The sequence below is a fragment of the Drosophila virilis genome, chromosome 5, assembly GCF_030788295.1.
Source record: "Drosophila virilis strain 15010-1051.87 chromosome 5, Dvir_AGI_RSII-ME, whole genome shotgun sequence".
Classification (NCBI taxonomy): Eukaryota; Metazoa; Arthropoda; class Insecta; order Diptera; family Drosophilidae; genus Drosophila; species Drosophila virilis.
In genome coordinates, this window is record NC_091547.1 from 19,989,771 (window position 1) to 20,007,604 (window position 17,834).

The 17,834-nt window shown below is 40.7% G+C and overlaps 1 protein-coding gene across 4 annotated transcripts; it reads right to left on the reverse strand.

Moving 5' to 3' along the window:
* Positions 1–2,978: 2,978 nt before the first annotated feature.
* Positions 2,979–17,469, reverse strand: Rgk2 (Rad, Gem/Kir family member 2). 4 transcript variants are annotated; one of them, XM_015174251.3, is made up of 7 exons: positions 16,510–17,469; positions 10,617–10,861; positions 9,383–10,554; positions 8,477–8,878; positions 8,013–8,303; positions 7,389–7,489; positions 2,979–7,067 (listed from the first exon to the last, which is right to left on the reverse strand). In XM_015174251.3, exons 2-7 carry the CDS (start codon positions 10,799–10,801, stop codon positions 6,909–6,911), a joined length of 2,310 nt encoding a protein of 769 aa, XP_015029737.1. In that variant the 5' UTR covers positions 10,802–10,861; positions 16,510–17,469; the 3' UTR covers positions 2,979–6,908. The 4 variants fall into 4 exon arrangements, with proteins under 4 accessions (XP_015029737.1, XP_002049347.1, XP_015029738.1 ...); XM_002049311.4 differs by having other exon boundaries at positions 8,013–8,297; positions 10,617–10,864; XM_015174252.3 differs by having other exon boundaries at positions 10,617–10,864.
* Positions 17,470–17,834: the final 365 nt, after the last annotated feature.

A 17,834-nucleotide genomic window follows, 5' to 3' on the forward strand; every position in this document is an offset into this window, starting at 1 on the left:
ATTGTTGTTATTGTTGTTTGGTGGTTTCTTTGGCAATTTGCGCAGAGTAATATAAAGTATGCTTTAAAACAAATTTCAGCTTATTTGGTTATGAGTCTCGCGTGTGCTGCCTTTAAGCGCGAATATTTCTTCATAATACTTTGTGTGTCTATGTGAGTGTCTGTGTGTGTGTGTGTGTGTGTGTGTGTGTGTCTGTGTGTGTTTGTGTGTGCAGGTGTAGCGGCATCTCTGCCTCGGATTGGCTGGCCAGCTGGAATTTCTGCCTGTGTACTATATATATTCTTGACTATACTAATACACACACACACACACATACACAGACTCGCATAGAGCTACACACACAAACACAGCTTGGGTTCTATAAAATTTTTGTATGCTTTGGCATCCTTTTTGATCCTCTCCGCTGCCCTCTAAATCCCTTTTCGGAAAGGGCTGACGTTGAGGAGCAACTAATCCGTTAGAAGGGTTAGGGATATCAGCTAATACCGTTATCTGCCTTGTTACAAAGCTTCAAAGCCTTTTAATCTAACAGTAAATACAGAAATATGATTTTAGATTTGAACAAACAAATAAAATGAAATGTGTAAAGAAAAACAGGAGACTCATATTACGGAAAACTGAGGATTTTTAAATTGATTTTATTATTTACAAGCGTTTAGAGCGCTTTAGGCTAAGGATAGTTCGCACAAATGTTAAGAAATATGTTATTCTTAAAGTTTTCTGTAAGTTTAAGTTTTAAAAAGATATTTTCAAAAGATAATAAAGTCTTTTATCCCTATTAAGACGAGTGTAGGCTGAGATCTTATGATTTACACCTTTTCAAATTCTTTGGTTCAGTAGTTCATGTAGTTTGTCTTATTTAATGAGGACATGTCGAGACATTATTATATTTATGTCTAGTTCGAGTCGGCGCCATCTGCTTGACTTCACACCGTCATGTCATTGTCTCGTCTCGTAGCGATTCGAAAGAAATGTGTGGATTTAATTGGACGCTTCCCCTTTGTGTGGAGGCATATTAGGCTGGGCCATGTTATCCTGGCATAATCCTTGTTAAGTTCTTAATCGATTTGTGTCTGCTGTGAGCACACAGGGTGCGCCTTGGATACGCTATAACTCGCTCATACTGCGCCCTCTTCACCTCAGTGGACTTGACTCAATTACGATTACGACACCGCAACGCAAAGGGCAAAGAGCAGTTGGTGGCTGCGGGTCGGCAACAAGGGGGCGGGCACCTTGAATTTCTCGCTCGATTCCCAATGACGTTGCGATATTTTCATAAATTATTTAAAGTATGTCAATATTTGTTTCGGTTGTTGTTGATGCCAATGATGATGACGAGGCCGTTGATGAAAGGACGAACAGCAAGGACAGCCACAGGCAGAGCTAAGGCTACAGCAACAGGATATACGCATTTGGGGCTTCTTTATTGAACTTTAAATTAGTTTTATTTGGCCATCGCCCGCGTTCCCCCAAAAACAAACAACAAACTTAATTGTAAATGACAGCGAAATAAGATGAGAGGCAAACAATAACAAAACACACAAAATATAAAACACACACACACACACACAACGAAAAATAATAAAAGTTACAAAATGGCGTTGCAATTTGTATAATAAGTCCTGTGCCCCCAACGACGAGACCTGCAAAATGATAGCAGCCAGCGCGTTAAATATAATGAAATAAGCTCATTAAAATGATGAGCCCTGAGCAGGTGGCGGTGCGCAGAGATCACAGGGTATACACGAGCTGGCAGGCTGCGATTTAGAGATGTGCGTAAATGCAAAAAAGCGAAAGAGCAAAAATGAAAACGACTTACTTTGGCTTAGCACGACTAAAGTCTGCTCAAGACGGCTTTTTGTTATATTGCCGAGTATCTTGCGATTTAAGATAACCATTTTATTGTTCTGTTAAGCTTCAGCTGTGAGTCTTAATTCTTCTCAATGAAGGTACAAATATTCTCTGGCTTAATGCTTTCCGTCTGATGCTTATTTTGCAATCCCAGCTAAAATTATTATTTTACTACTTTCAAATCGCTTGGACTACCCAGTTTTCTAGAATTTAAATGATAAACGATACTTAATCCACTTAAGTAATTTCTCTGTGTGCTTATTTTGATCTTAAATATCTATACTTCTCACATCCAATTAGTTGTTGCAGCTGCTGAATTCAGTGGATTCGTGCACAATCCCGTGTCCATCTCTAGCTGTGATTGCCTGCTTTATGGTTGCCATGCCATTTGGCTGCCCATTTGCTTCATCAATCAGCCGAGGACTGCGTCCTGAGGCTGGCGCAGTGTCAACTTTAAGTTAATTATGAAAGTTTTGCGCTTGATTGATTCTCGCACGCATTGCCAACAAATCGGAGAGAGAGAGAGAGAGAGAGAGAGAGAGCCAAGTCGAGTGACACTTAGAAATCAGAAAAAGATTCACTCGCTGATGCACTGAAGCGTGTAATCCGGTCATGTTGCTGCCCCGCGGCTGACTGTGATTGACATCGGGCACTTAACGCATTTTTCTGTCGCCCCCCAAAAGTAGACACCAGCTCCAGCCAACACGCCCCCATCAGCACATTTCGCTGCCTACTTGTTGTGTGTGCGCCCTGCGGCCGCTGCTAATGAGCCGCAAGTGCGCAACAGCTGAGCAGCAGTCGCATTAGTTGTCAGCATGTGAATTCGTATCTGCCAGTGTTGCCAACTGTTGCGAATTTGAGCCTGCTGAGCTAATTCTTATTGCTTGACGCCTTGCAATTCTCAACCAGTTTAAGTTTGCAAAACGGTCGAAAAGCTTTTTAATAAAAGTTTGCAAATGATGTAAGCTGTTGTTTCTTAAAAGAACTTTTTTATATTGGCTATTATTAACAGGATTTTATACTGAAACTGTGATCCTTTATTTCTTTAGCCGTGTGGTTCTATAGGTTCTATTAGCCATCAAACTGCCCACCCAAATTAAAACACCAAGTTGAAAAATTGTGTGGCTTTGTCCTTTATAATGCTTATATAGTTTGTGTATGACAGAGACAGATACATATACAGAGACAGAGACAGATCACAATAGTAAAAAATTGCATTTCATCTCCATGTTTAGTTTGGCTCGAAAATTTTCTTTTCGTATCTTTGTGCAGACTCAGCTTTGTGACATCAGCACATTTCCTTCAATTTATTTTGGTTCCGCCATATTTCGTTTTTGATTTCATTAAACACTATGCAACAAATTCGTTGAAAGTTATGCAGCTTAAGCACTTTGGAAATTGACAGTAAACTGCGCTACGAAAAAAATAGTATATCAGAGTTTTTGGTAATTGCATAATTTAGATTAAGTTATGCAAGTTGTCAATAGTTTTACTTGTTGCATAGTGTGCAGTGGAAAAATATATATGTATATACAGTTATGCCTTTGGCTGAGGCCGGATGGGCAGCGAGAAGCGAATAGAGAAGCGCAGCTTGATTTTAGTTGCGCAAAGCGACTTGTGAGCCAAACGATTTGGCTGAAAAAGTACTCTTAAAATCAATTTCAATTGCGATAAAAATTGTACTTGTTGCTACGCTCCTGCCTTTGTTCTCCTGCGCTAAGCTGATTAAAGGATAAGAACTGAAGGAAGCAATTAAAGTAGCATATAACTTTTTTTTTTGTTATTTTGAATGATTTAATATTGTGCTGGGCGCAGCGAGTTTTATTGCTTTTCAAGCAGAAAAGTAGAGTTTACTTCTTATCGCGCTTCTCCCTTCTATAAATTGATTTCCACGTGCCTTGCCCAACTTTTTGAGATGCCCTTTTTTACGTTACACTTTTCTTTCTAAAGCGTTCCTTTCACTGCGCCTCGACACCCTCTTTTGCTTCTCTTCACTTCTTCATTCTGCGCTACGCTTCTCGCTGCCACTCTGACCTCAGCCTTGAGCCTCTTTCGATAGTTTAATTAATTGAATGCTTAGATAAATGTTTAAATGTTGTTTTCAGTTTTACACAAATACATATTATATATGTACATATATTGTAAGAGTACACAATAAATTCGGTGGGCATTTAGTTAGCTTTGATTTGAATTTATACTTAGCGAGAGAGTTTTTCTTTTTGCGTAAATCAAATTTAAAGCCGCCGCTTGGGACGTCACACGCAGCGTATGCGCGATGCAGATTGCGTATACGCCTTGTTTGTACATATATTTATATGGTATTTTTTGCTCTTTTTTTTTTGTTTGGTTGAGTTTTTAGGTTTTAGCGCTGCTTTTGTGTGTGTTTGTGTTGTTGACGTGGTTTTATTTTGCGCACTTTGCAAACTGCTGCAAATTAAAAGTTGGGCCAAGCGAAACTTTTTATTTTCATATTTTCATTTTCAGCTGCAGTCGAATCAACATTAAAGTTGAGCCAGTGCACTTGTGTGTGTGTGTGTGTGTGTGCTTGTGTGTGTTTGTGTGTGTTTGTGTGATTGTCTGCCAAATGATAAAGTGCACTTGAGAAAGCTGTGAGTGAAGGTTAAACAAAGCCAAAGTCCCGGCTAGTCCTGTGGCAAGCAAGCAGCTGCTCGTTAGTTCCATATACAATGTGCGAATACGAAATAATTTAAATGTGTGTGCGTGTGTCTATGTGTGTGTGATAGTTAAAGTACCTACAAGTAGAACTCTGACTTACGTATATATATATATATATTTATATTTAAGCGCACGAGTTAAGAGGATAGAAAGACAGCAGGCAGCCGCAGTGTAAATATTTTTCTTAAACATTTCGCATTAGATATTCTAAAAGAGAGTTACATAAATATATGTATGTATATATAGATATATATATATATATATAGAGTTTTTCCATTTGTTTTTTTGTTTTTTTACTAAATTCAGTAACATTTTAGGCTTAGTTAATAAACAACAGTCAACATTTAACAGTCATTCCGATATGAGTTTCATTTGCATTTGTATTTTGTTTGCTTGGAAGAGATTTCATTTTGTATGTGTGTGTGTGTGTGTGTGTTTTGGTAGCTTACCAAGTTTCAAGTAAATTTTGATAAGGTTGGCGCTCATTTTGAAAATATACATATATAATTATATGTCTTAAGCTTGTCGTCTAAGTACTCAAAGGAGCTTTAATCATAAATATACAGTTTAGTTAAACACACACCTAACAATGTAAATTTTCTTAAAACACATTCATATTAGTACTTAAATATTTCTGCCGGATTATACTTGAAGCATGTTTTCGTTTTTTGTTTTCGCTTTAAGAAAAAAAATTGACAGTACATTATTGAATTAAACATTTTTGTCTTGCTTTGGAACACATAGAAATATACAATTATATTTAATTATATTGTATGTATATGTGTGCGAGATCTAACAATACTTCCCACCAGAGCCCATCTTGCAAAATAGTTAATGCCACGCGTCGCGTCTGCTGCTCGCTGTTATCAGCTCTGGCACCAAAAAGTAGGTGCGCTCGGGGCTATGCCAAGGCCAGACGCTCGAACTGGCGATAACTGCTGCCTGCTGCTGTCTGGGTCTAACTGGCAAGCCAATCAAAACATCCGCTATAAACAAAACGCTACAATCGCCAAATCGGGGGCCTGACCGCACCAGCCAAATGCCACTGACTGGGGCGTTATACCGTCTGTGATAATTTTTTAAAGGTATCAAATATCGACATTGTACCCCAATCTGTTTAAGCCTAACCTAGTTGCCTTTTAGGTCATGTCCCTGTCAAAATTCATGTCAGTTGCCCATGGATCCAACATAACAGTAATAAGAGTCAATTTAAGTTGACTAGAAGTGAATCTAGATTCTGAGCGTGGATGTTTTAGCGACCTTCTACACATGCCTATGTCGAAGTTCATCTAAATGACCTGTAAGCTAACCGAGCTTAAAGCGAACTCATCTAATACCTATCTAACTCTTGCCAAGGTCACATCAGTAGTTATTCCAATTTCTTAACCAAGCTTATTTAAGTCAATTTCCCACATTTCTCTGCTAAGTTCTTGTCAGTTGACCAGAAGCTAGGCGAGCTTAAGACCAGCTCATTAACAGTCAATTTGACGTACAAAGTACAAAGTCCATGTTAGTTGACAAGTTAACTTCAATTTCTAAAATGAGCTTAGTTGACATACGTTAACATATTATCCTGTCAAAGTTCAGGTCAGTTGACCAAAAGCTTGCCACAAATTTACGCAAATTTTCTCATGCATTTTCTTTATACATCATTTTTCCGTCACATGTTTCCGTCCATGTAAGCTGTTTAAAAATAAAAGCAGCTTAACTTCCGTTAGCAGTTATCTCAGAATTTCAATTAGGCTTAACCTGAATTAAGTTTCACATTTTCCGTCCAATGTAAATGCTTGTTGTTAATCCCAGCCCATAAATCAATTAACAGCAAGCTGAGAAAACTGAATCTATTTTGAGAATATGCCAAAGTAATCGTCAACTTTGACAAGCACATGAGAATCGAGCCTAAATATTATGGCAAATATTACCAATTGTCTGCAACATGATTTATAACATTCTGTGCTCAACACCTGTTCGCAACTTTAACACACAACCCGCACATATACATACATATACTATAGGTCTATATTGTACACAAATTGGCTGTAACATATTTTGTTTTTCTTGTCTCAACATTCATAATAATTTGTATATGTTTATAATACTCGTAAAAACGCCTTTAAAAAGAGAACATCAAAACATGCAAGCTGAGCATTGGCTATATAATACGAATATATATGTTTATATGGTTTATATGGTATATGGGTTTTATGGGGAGCTTGTATACATATATATTTTTATGTATACTTTTACATTTTTAAATGCTAGCAAAATAATTTTTTGTTTAGCTCTGTTTATTATTATTAATTTATTTAATTTTTTTCGGCTATTGTTTTTTTGCGCCTGCTTGTTTGGGGTAATTTTCTGTTTCAAATTTTCCAAGTTTTTTATAGCACATGAAGATTTTCACAGCTTTTGGATTTGGAAATGTCGCTAAGGCAAATTTTTTGTAGTATTTCCTTGGCCAGATGCAGCGAAATGTGAGTGCGTGAGGTTTTCATCTTCGATGAGGTAGCTTTCTTCTCGCGCGTCTCCTTTAGCCGCATCTGCAAATGTAATATGAGTATCGAAAAATTGTAGCCCCTCGCTCGATGGCCCAGTTTTAATAATATTAACGTGTCCGTCTAGCCGGCTCGACTCAATTTTCATTAATTAGTGAACCGATGCGAAAGGCTGTACCACTTAATCACTAAAGCAACACCCGAACGCCATTCGCTCTGCCGCTCACCGCAAATCCATTTAAGTTATTTCCTGCACAATTTTCGCATGCATCAATGAGTTGCGTGTATTTCGCACCTAAACCGGAATAACCGCAAAGCCGATCCCACCCTGAACTGAGGCTCCAATCCGACCCCCTCTGCGCTTACCTGCTTCAGTATGCCGACGAGCAGCTCATCGACATTGTGCTGTATGCCGCTGGACGTCTCAATAAATTTGGCATCGCGTGAGGCGGCCAATGTTTTGCCCTCTGTGGCCAAAAGTGAAACATGAAATATGAAATGAGAAATGAGAAATGAGAAATCATAATTAAGTCGTGGGATTTCCGTTACAGTCCTGCCTAGGCTCACCCTACTTGCTAGAGATGGTTGCTTGTTTATTGGAGTTGTTGGTGTTCAACAATATTTAGCACGAATTGAACTAGTGCTTAAACGAAATATGATCAAATATTTACCTGCTTAAAAACTCTTGTTTAATCTGTTCATACTCCTCCAATGCTCTCAAATACTTACAAGTACTTGAAATATAGTATTAAACAGTCTTCAATACTCATAGTCTTTATACTTACGATATTCATCATTATTTATATCTACTCTTAAATATATGCTATACTTTTTACTTATCGTCAATACTCATGAGTATTGAAGAAACTTATCAGTACTCATTAATATCCATCAGCTCGCATGAGTATACTTCACTTCATTCCATTGTGTCGTGTTTAATCGTATCGTTTGCCATCTCTATTTACAATCCGCCTAAACCCAATAACTCACCTTGTGTCGTGATAAGCCGCGCACGAGCCAGGTCCGCCTTGTTGCCCACAAGTATGACGGCCTTATCCTTGGTGTAATTCTCCTGCCATAAATAGTTGATAATCTCCTCGGCAATGCGAAAGGAGCCCTTGTCCACCACAGAGAAGACCACCACGCAGCCATGCGGCTCATAGGTGGACAGGGAATTTTCCACGCTCATCTCAACGCTGGGATGATCGATAAATACCATGTCGGACTCCTCATCATCGAGCAGAACGCTGACCGTCTTCTCGCCGAACTCATCGTCTAAAACTCAGATCAGAATTAAACTCTATAGACGCAAGCGGAAACCAGCGGCATGGGATCAACTGTGGATCATACGACACGCATAGGTTCCATCTAAGGGTATCAATAACTACTCACTCTGTGCACTCCGCCCCGATCAGCTCGACAGATGGCTAGACCGTCAAGAGTTATCAACTTACCTAGGCTTGCATCGTAGGTGTGCATATATTCCGAGGTCATGAATTGATTGACCAGCGCCGTTTTGCCCACGCCCGCATCGCCCAGCATAACGACACGATAGCGTGCCGGCGGGGGCGGTTCCATATTCTCCGATTCATCCGGCGAGGCGGGCAGCGAGTCCACGTTCGCATAGCCCGCACCACAGCAGCTGCCCTCAAACGGCGAACGTTCGCTGGCCCGACTATTGGTGGAATTGACGCTTGTGTTGCTGCGCGAACGTCGCGAAATTATCGAGTCTCCACAATTGACCACATTGCCTTTGCTAATGGAGAAGTGGCGCAGCCGATAGAGATCATCGCTGGCCCGTGGATTGTACGGACGCTCCGGCAGCGAGCATACGCGCGGACGTACATGATCGGGAACTAGTTGAGGGATTAAATTAGATTCTTATTATATATACAATTGTTATCCTGTTGATTGACTGATTGACTGAATGAATATAAGAACTAGTTAGCTGTATCTGTTACTCTGCTTGACTTTTGTGAGTTAAGTGCACACTTTGAAATATTCCTTCTGCAGGGATGAACAATGGGTCAAAGTATTTATATATACGTTTTTGTTTTTTATCCGAACACCATAAACTTATTTTATGAATATTCATTGGATAAGTAACCTTCCGATCGTTTTCAACTGACACAAAGCTAAATACGTTTTCATCTGTTTTCGCAAATTCACCCCTCCTATCGGCAAATACGAGGAAAAGCTCGACTTTTCAAAGATCTTTGTTGTTACTTTGTGGAACAGCCACTGAATGCAATTGAGTTAATAAATTTGAATTATTTCACGGCCAGAAATTGGATGAACTAGTAAAACACTTGACCCTGACAAAGCTGAATAATTCCGGTACTTAAAGACGCTTTACTCACCTGGAAGCTCCAAAAAGTTGGAGGTGCGTCGCTGTCGTCCGCGATTGGAGCTTTGGAAGGCCAACGGTCCGATGTCATCGTTGGAGAATATGGAAGCATTCGAGCAGGCGCTCTTCATGGACTCGCGTGAGCTGCGCCGACTGGCCAAGTAGGCAAGTCCACCCTTAGAGCTGCCCCTGCGCCGCGGCTTGTACTCGACCGCATCACGCTTGGGCTTAGACGGCTTACAGCCGCTGAGCTCATGCTCGGCATCCTGGGTCAGGTCACTTGTAGATTTGCGATAGCGCAGCGAGACAACACTATCCGAGCAGGTGCGATCCAAGGTGGAGTGAGAGCTGTGCAGCACCTGATATCCTGGATTCGAGGTGATGTTAATGGCATGACGTCTTTGGCGATGCAGCTGATGCTGCTGCTGGTGCTGTTGCTGTTGGCCGCCGACATCCGTGTCCGTGTAGCTGAAGCTGGTGGTGGTAGTGGTCACCAGCGTGCTGTTCGTGTGCTGTGTCTGGCTCTCACCCGACTCCATCGACAGCTGTGTGCACTCTGTGACGCACGAGTCCCGCTTCAGGGTGAAGTAACTGCCGCTGTTGCCGCCGCTGGAGTAGCCCGTGGATATGCCCGCTGCTGCTGCCGCTGCCGTTGCGTTCAGGCAACGTGCATCGATTTTGGTTATGACCGGCAGCTCCCATTCATCCCGGCGCCGCTTGCTACTGCCTTGACTGGTGGTCAACTGCGGCCGCTGCTCCAGCTGCTGAGGCTGTGCTCGCATTAGCTTCTTGGAGCCCTGACGACGCGGCGAGCTGGGCGGCTCATAGTACAGCGAACCATCATCCGGCGATATGGGCTCATAATACTCGAATTTCTTGCCCAATGCCGACTGATCCATGCCAGCGCCTGGACTGACTGCATCGAAAACAAATTTGCACGGCGATTTGGGACTGCGCGTCGCTTGGCCGCTGAGCAGCGAACAGGAATCATCCATGGAGCCCGAGGTGGGCGTTTGATAGTATGAGGAGGGCGTGGAGCTGCTTCCCTCATCGCAGCTGTCATTCGCATAGGTTGTCGTTATCTTCGGGCTGCGCGGCGGCGGCCCATCATAGCTGCCGTAGGCATAGTTGCTACTTGACTGTGTGGGCGTGGCATAAACCGAGGGCGGCGCCGCATGGTAGCTTCTGTGTGGCAAGTCCAGTGTTAAATTGTTGCTACAACATCTGCTTCGAACTGCTCGACTCACCTGGGCGATTTTGGCGTGGCGCCTTTATACGGCAACGGATTGCTGGCCGCACGCGCTGGCGTCTTGTGTCCACCATGTGTATGTGTATGTGTATGTGTATGTGTTGGTGTATGTCCATGAACGCCATAGCCCGTGCCGGCGGCAGAGGCATCGCCGCCATCCCAGCTATGCTGCTGCTGTGCCATATTTACCAAATGCTGGCGAGGATTGGGCGTGGTTTTGCGAGTGTAGATTTACTGCGGCAGCTGCTGTAAGTTGAATGCCACTCATGTGTAAATATCATGGGCCATTACTCAACACACACACACACACACATGCACACACACACACACGCAGTGGGCAAACATAATTTATGGTTTTATCTTTATTTAATAAAATAATGCAAACTAAAATAAAAACCAAAACTCATAAAACGGCTCCACTGAGTGCCACATCACCCCCACCCCCTCCCTCTTCCCAACTCCAATTGCTGTACACATTTTCAACATTAAATGCCTCACAGGCAGCGCAGGCGTATGTGTGTGCGTGTGTTTCGTGTGTCAGCAAATTGTTGTGAAATGTGCGTTCATCTCACTTTAAGTTGACAGCCCAAGTGGCCGTGGCCCCCGACCACAACGAGCCAAGCCCGCCCTCTTTTCTCCTCACCACCCAACTACCAGGCCCTCTTGCGGCCTGTATTGGTGGCCTGTATTAAGCCAAAGCGTTCGCGCTGCAAGCTTCCCAGCCATGTTGCATGCAACAGTTTCTCTTGCTGTGCGTTAAAAATTAATGCCCGTTATATCCTGTAGCACATTGTAAATGGGTTAAATGGGGTATATTATTGTTGTGCATCTACGAATATAAATATGCTTGATATGCACACATGCACAAGTCCATAGATATCACTTCAGTATTTCATTAAAATCGATAAATATCGAGTTTTCAGAATTGATTTATTGATTGCATTGCTTTGATACCCTTCCAGGGCATGTGCTAGTTGAGCGCACACGACTAGAGCACTCTTAGTTGCTGTTTTACTTGCTTTGGCTTCGCAATTTGCCAACTCACAACAGACCGCACACACCTACTCACACACACACACACACACACACACATGCTGGCACACACAGACACGCTGTCACACACACCTGCCACACTCAACTTATTGTATTGGCTACAAAAGATTTGTTCGAGAAGTTTTCTCAAGCACTTTGCAGCAGTTGCTTAACTTGAGCAGAGTCTGCGACTGACTCGAACTCGGCTGCGTCTGCTGCTCTTGCCACTGACTCAGGTGTAATAAGTTGCCCAGTTTCTTGCGGCATTACCTGGGAAAGTGTTGAGCATTTTGCAGTATTACTGAAAGTGCTGGGGAGAGTAGCTGTCAACTGATTTTGTTTTGATTGTAGCACCAAAACGCCCATACAAGCTATTTGTACTATAGTTTTATGACTGTCTGCTCCCCGTGGTCAATAAAAGCCGGACTGAATGCTTAAGCGTAGAGGGATTTACCGAAAGGTACCCTGTAATTAGTTTTCAAGCTGCTTTAGTCTATTATTGAGTTTGAGACGAAATGCAAGAGCTTGCTCAACCTTTTGCATCAGATCATGTAAAGGGACAGTCGAGTGGCTTCTACAGCTAATCCTGAATACATAGGACTGTTTTGCTAGACAACTCTCTTATACCTCGTTTTACTAATTACGCTGTTTCAGCGTATGAACGAGAAAAATAATAATAATATTTATCCTGGCATCAAATTGCCCCGTCACTTACATGAAGAAATCTAGTGTCTCATTTTATTGTCCAGCTCTAGTTCCAGCTGCTGTCCGCATGGCTCGTTACGTGAATCCCAACTGTTGCCATTCTCGTTTTTCGCATTGCTTCTGCAGCCACCTGACCCCCTCGCTGAAACTAACTTATCTATTGTCTGTGCCTCACACAAATAGCCGAACACCCACTCACTCGCCGCAGACACAGAACCGTGAACACAAAGCGTGAATACGTGTTCATATTGTAAAGCAAATAATATGAATGTGAATACGAATACGAATACACTGAATACATATGTACGTACAAATGAGTATTTATATGGTACCTGTTGGTGCTTATACAGACCTAATATGGTTTCCACTGGGAGTATATTACGCTTGGAATAGTTTTGCCATGTTTACGTTGTGCGAGATTAAATGCGAGAAGCATGACAGACATATAAAACTGGGCTTAAATCTATTAAAGTTGCCAAAACGTTGCTGTTAACTTTCCTATTAGTTTTCTCTCTAGGCAGTAGGTTGTTTCTGCGTTTTTCTTGAATGTCAAAGTTGAACAAAGTTTCGGCCTATTACATTCTCGATTTATCTATGTTTGTTTTTGTTTAAGCCTACACAAATATATTTTTTCTGAAATTTAAAGTATTGAATTTATTATCGTATTAAATTATTTTCCTTACCCAAAAGGTAAGCAACAGGTTCGTACTACGCCGACCTGGATGAGCAAGCTTTTGGACCCAATTACAGGGTATTTCGCAATAATTTTCTGCGTTTTGTCAATCGTTAGCTTGTGAAACACGTAACCTGGCCTGTTGCCACAGCAACCAATCATAACCAGATAGACAGAAAGGAACAGGTGGAAAGCAGTAGGAGGGTCAGCACTGTCACATAGATGGAATAATCATGAAAATGTTGAATAGAAAACAGTTCAGATTCGTTCAAGGCCAGCCAAACGCATGGACACAACACTTTTGGCTGTGCAAAATTCTGTGGACAGCCAACAGCAAATCAATGGGATAAAAACCATCCCAACTAAGCAGCTTCAGCTTTCAACTGTCTGCCAATAAAGCCGTGTGTCAACTCACATTCAGCTGGTCTTCATTTTGGGTTTCTATTGGCATTATTTGTATTGTATATGCATGAATGATAAATCTATGCCCAACCCCAACCAGTAGCTATTTCGCACAAAAGCTTCGGTTGTGGCTTATGGCATTGTATTTTATGCATTGAATTTGAAAGAATTTTAACTAGAAAAGGCAGCAGTTGGGTTTTTCAAGATGTAAAAGCTTATGTGCGACAATAAACTTAATATTTAACTGTAAAAGCTAATTCGCTCAATCAATTGGTCTATCAGTCAATCAGTCAGTCAGATTGCCTTTGATGCTTGAAAGACAAAGTTGGAGTTAAATAATTGATGAAATGTCAAGTTAAGCAACAAATCGGTGTAAGCCACAAACTTTAAAAGGTTATAAAAGGTTATAAAGCTGCCCTATAGTGCCTTGAATACAGTAGTACTTCCTTACGATGAACTTGTTGCTTAAAGAAATCTTGCACCTTATAAAAACTAGCTTAGAAAAAAACTTAAAGCTGTTTTACTATGCAACCAATTTATGCAGACTTACATCTCTATAGTGAACTAAATGACCAAATGAAGGCTTTAAAAACATTTGGTCATTTCAAAATGTTTTCCGTGAAACTTTAAAATTACAAACTTGAAACATTTTGTAAAAGACTCTTGAAGAGTTCCAACGATTTTTTATGATAAAAAGAGGCAGGCAACAGCAAAAAGTTTCAAAACATCCCTAAAGTCCATTTAAGAGGCTTCAACAATTTTCTGTGATAAAAAAAAATGTAATAGGAAAAGCTCTCAAAGTTCCATTCAATGAAAAAAAAAGTAGTTATGCAGGGCTAAAAACGTTTTTTATTATTTACATTTAACAATCTAGTGAGAAAAAAATTTGTGCTTCGGCATTTGGTAGCAATGTTTTTTTCTAAGAAAAAAAAAATGAATTTAAACAATTTGTGTAGCACTGTTTCGTAGAAATTTATGAAATCTATTTAAATACTATGAGCTTTTTCCGATGAAGTGATGTTCAAGGACATAATCAAATGATTTATGTAGAGCAGAAGAAATGCTAATACAAACCTGCCTGAACATTCAACTATGGAAACGCAAACCGCTTTTACAATTACCCAGTTCTTACAGATAGGTTTGTCGTAATGTAGTTCGACTGTATTAGGATGTTATGCACACATTCGATCCAAATAACCTGAGGGTCAAACCGAATGAAACTGATTTGATTTAGCGTACGATTTGTGTGGGTAGAAAAGGAACCCGCAAAAAAACGGGTGAGCACGAAAAGGATTTGCATATTTGAAAGACTCGACTGAATTGACAATGTAATTTGTGTGAGTATTACGCGTGCGAAATGAAATAGTTGGCTAGCAGTCATCAAAAAAAGTTCAAATGTCTGTGAACTCTAGCGCAAACTTTGCGTCTGCTGCCTTATGAGTGTCGGGTCCCACATCCCTGTTAACATTCTGGGGTGTAATGAACTCAAGTGAATTTCTTGCAGCTATTAAATTGTGGTTAGGCATACACTCAGAGAAAATAAGGGAATAATATAAATTTAAACTGAAGCTGAAGCTATAAACAAGTTCTACATTTCTTGAGAAAATGCCCTTATGTAAGGCTCAGATACAGTATTTAGCCTAAGTGAAATGTTGATTTAAAGCTTATTTCAAGTCTGCAAATTCCGCTACACTGTCTATTCCACATTAAAAGCAATACTCAGAGAGTCTATTGAAGCCATTTCTTACTTTAATTAAGAACGTTTTATTCTTACTTCTTAAGGTTATTTTAAAGATATCATACTTTAAATCCAAACTAAGAAAAAGTCTGCTTAAGACCTGTAGATAAAAACGATATGATATATTATTTCTCTGAGTGCATAGCCTCCACTTTAGCTCACACTTTAGCTGGTATTTTGTGGTCTTTCCTGGACAACCCTTTTAGTAAACTTTGCTTAATTACATGCTCGCACCCGTTAAGCACATATTTAACACCCCCACACACACACACACTCACACATTAAGCAAACGTAAATATTTTCTCAGCAGCCACACAATGCTGTTGCTGCTGCTGCTGGCCCCCCTTAACACACGCCTCTGCACCTAATGCCAAGCTCTGACCAGCACTTGGCTACAGAATTAGCGTTTGTTGTAAAAATAAATGCGTATGCATGTCAGTGTGCTAGTGTGTGTGTGTGTGTGTGTGTGTGTGTGTGTGTGTGTGTGTGTGTGTGTGTGTGTGATAGTGTATGTCTGTCTGTGTGTGCGAAGTGTATGGCCAAAGCATAAACAAGGAAAGTCCATAAAACACTTAGGATCAAACAATATACCAGAGATGTCAGGAAACTGTAGCCTATTTAGCGGCGCCCTGTGCGGTTTGCTTAGCGGTTGAGGCGGTCTCTGGTCAGCTGCTCGGTTCAAATTAGAATTGTGGGCCAAAAGTCACGTTCAGAAACTTAGTTATTAGAGCAGCCCTCATGCCGCCGGCTCGTCGCCCTTAGCTGTCCCCCCGGCGTAGGCAATCGATTTTATTGCCACACATAATTCTTGGCGCGCGCCATTTGCGCAAATCTCATGTTGATGGCATATTAAGTGGGGAGCAGTTCCTTTCGGCGGCCAATTTGCTTTTAAATGCGTCATTTACGGACTGCCAAGGGAGTGCTATGGGGAGGGGGGGGGGTGGGGGGGGGGGGGGGGTGGTTGTCAGTGACAGGTGGGCAACGTTTTGTGGCAATTTACGTGTAATTAGACGCGTCTGGCGTCAAAGTTGGGCGCGAGGATTAGCAATTAAGCGAGTGTCCTGTGTGCGCGGCATAAGCGCAACAAGTGCCAACAGGCACAACACGCATAATCCCAGCGTAAAACACACCTCCACACACACAGACACACAGATAGACAGACATACATACACAGACACACACACAGAGAGGCAGATGAAGCGCGCGTGTATTGGTGAGAGGCAGCGCATAAATCAACATGTCAAATCGCAGCTTAGCAGCATTCACACTCACACTCACACTCACACACACACCCACGCATACAGCTCACATAACTGTACAACTGTTGACTTTAATTTTTACCATTTAAAAAACAATGAATTTTCTCTTATTTTCATTAAATTTCTGCAAACACCGCTTGTTCTTAATTTCCCGAATATATTTTTTTAATTGTCTCAATTGCGTTGCGACACTCGGAAAACCACGCGTTTAGCCGAGCAACAGTTTGCACAGTTTTTGTTGTTTTGTTGTTGTTGTTGTTGTTGTTGCTGCTGCTGTTGCCTGCTGCGCTGCACTTCCGTTTCCGCTTGAACGCGCGCTGCAACTGGTGCCGCTTGCTGGCTGCCGGAAAATATGGCCCGACCGAGCGCGCACGCTGCTCGAGCTGAACTGTGGCATGCCACGCGCCTCGGCTGCATTTTTGTTGCTGGCCAAATGAAGCTTTCGCTCAGCCGCAACCACAACACAAATAAAGCTCACTTCCAGCCTGGAAGTCCTTCACTTGTTGAGAGCACTTTTCAAAAATTCTGTTTTCGTTTTTTGCCTTTGGTTTGTGGTTCAAAGTATTGCTTAATATTATGTAAATATATTAAAGCATACCTTTTCGCGCACATCTGATTTTATATTTTTAATCAAAGAGCTTGCTCTTCTATCACTAATTAGCCTTAATAATGGCTTTATGTAGTTTGGCTTTAGGGAATATGACTTTTTTTTTTTGTGGTTAAGTCTTTGGTTGGTAAATTTGGCTGCTTCTTTTACTTTCTTTTATGTAATTAATCGGCTGTTACTTATTTGTCTAGTTAAGAACTTTTTAAGTAAAGTATTTTACGTAGTTTAAATTAAATGATTGCAAATTCATATAATTTGTATTACCTTTTCTTTTTGTTTTGAATTTTATCTGCCTACTATCTGCTCAAATTTCTGAAGCATTAGAGTTCACTTTTGTTTTGCTTTAAAGGTGTTTTTTAAGAATGCCAATTATTGTTTTTTGTTGCAAGTTTTTTTTAGAATCAATGTAAAAGTGTTTGCAGTCTACTTAAAATTAATTAGATAATTTAAAAAAAACATAAGCCCATAAATAAAATACAATTATAAAAACTATAATTATTAAGACAATTGCTTCTACCTTTTTTTACAAAAAATAAATAATTTGAAAAACAGTATAAAACACAAAAGTTTAGTAAGAAATATATATATAATTTTTTCTTTTTTCCCTTGAACTCATTTTTGGTTTCTTATGTGAACATAAATTCTTGGGGGAACTGAAGTGAACTTTTTTTAAAATCATTTTTGTTTTGTAGCAAAATATCTAAATTCCATTGATTGTAGCTGATTGACAGATTAATGCTCTATGATCATAGTCCAAACTGTAGAACATAGACAACAAAAGTTTTTACAGTAGACATATT

What these genes read in the sequence shown, in the direction of transcription:
- Rgk2 (XM_015174251.3), bottom strand. Translation starts at nt 10,801, where the DNA reads ATGGCACAGCAGCAGCATAGCTGGGATGGCGGCGATGCCTCTGCCGCC. An exon ending in GCCACGCCAAAATCGCCCAG is followed by an intron (nt 10,555 to 10,616) that starts GTGAGTCGAGCA and finishes CTTGCCACACAG; the next exon opens with AAGCTACCATGCGGCGCCGC. An exon ending in CAACTTTTTGGAGCTTCCAG is followed by an intron (nt 8,879 to 9,382) that starts GTGAGTAAAGCG and finishes TCCCTCAACTAG; the next exon opens with TTCCCGATCATGTACGTCCG.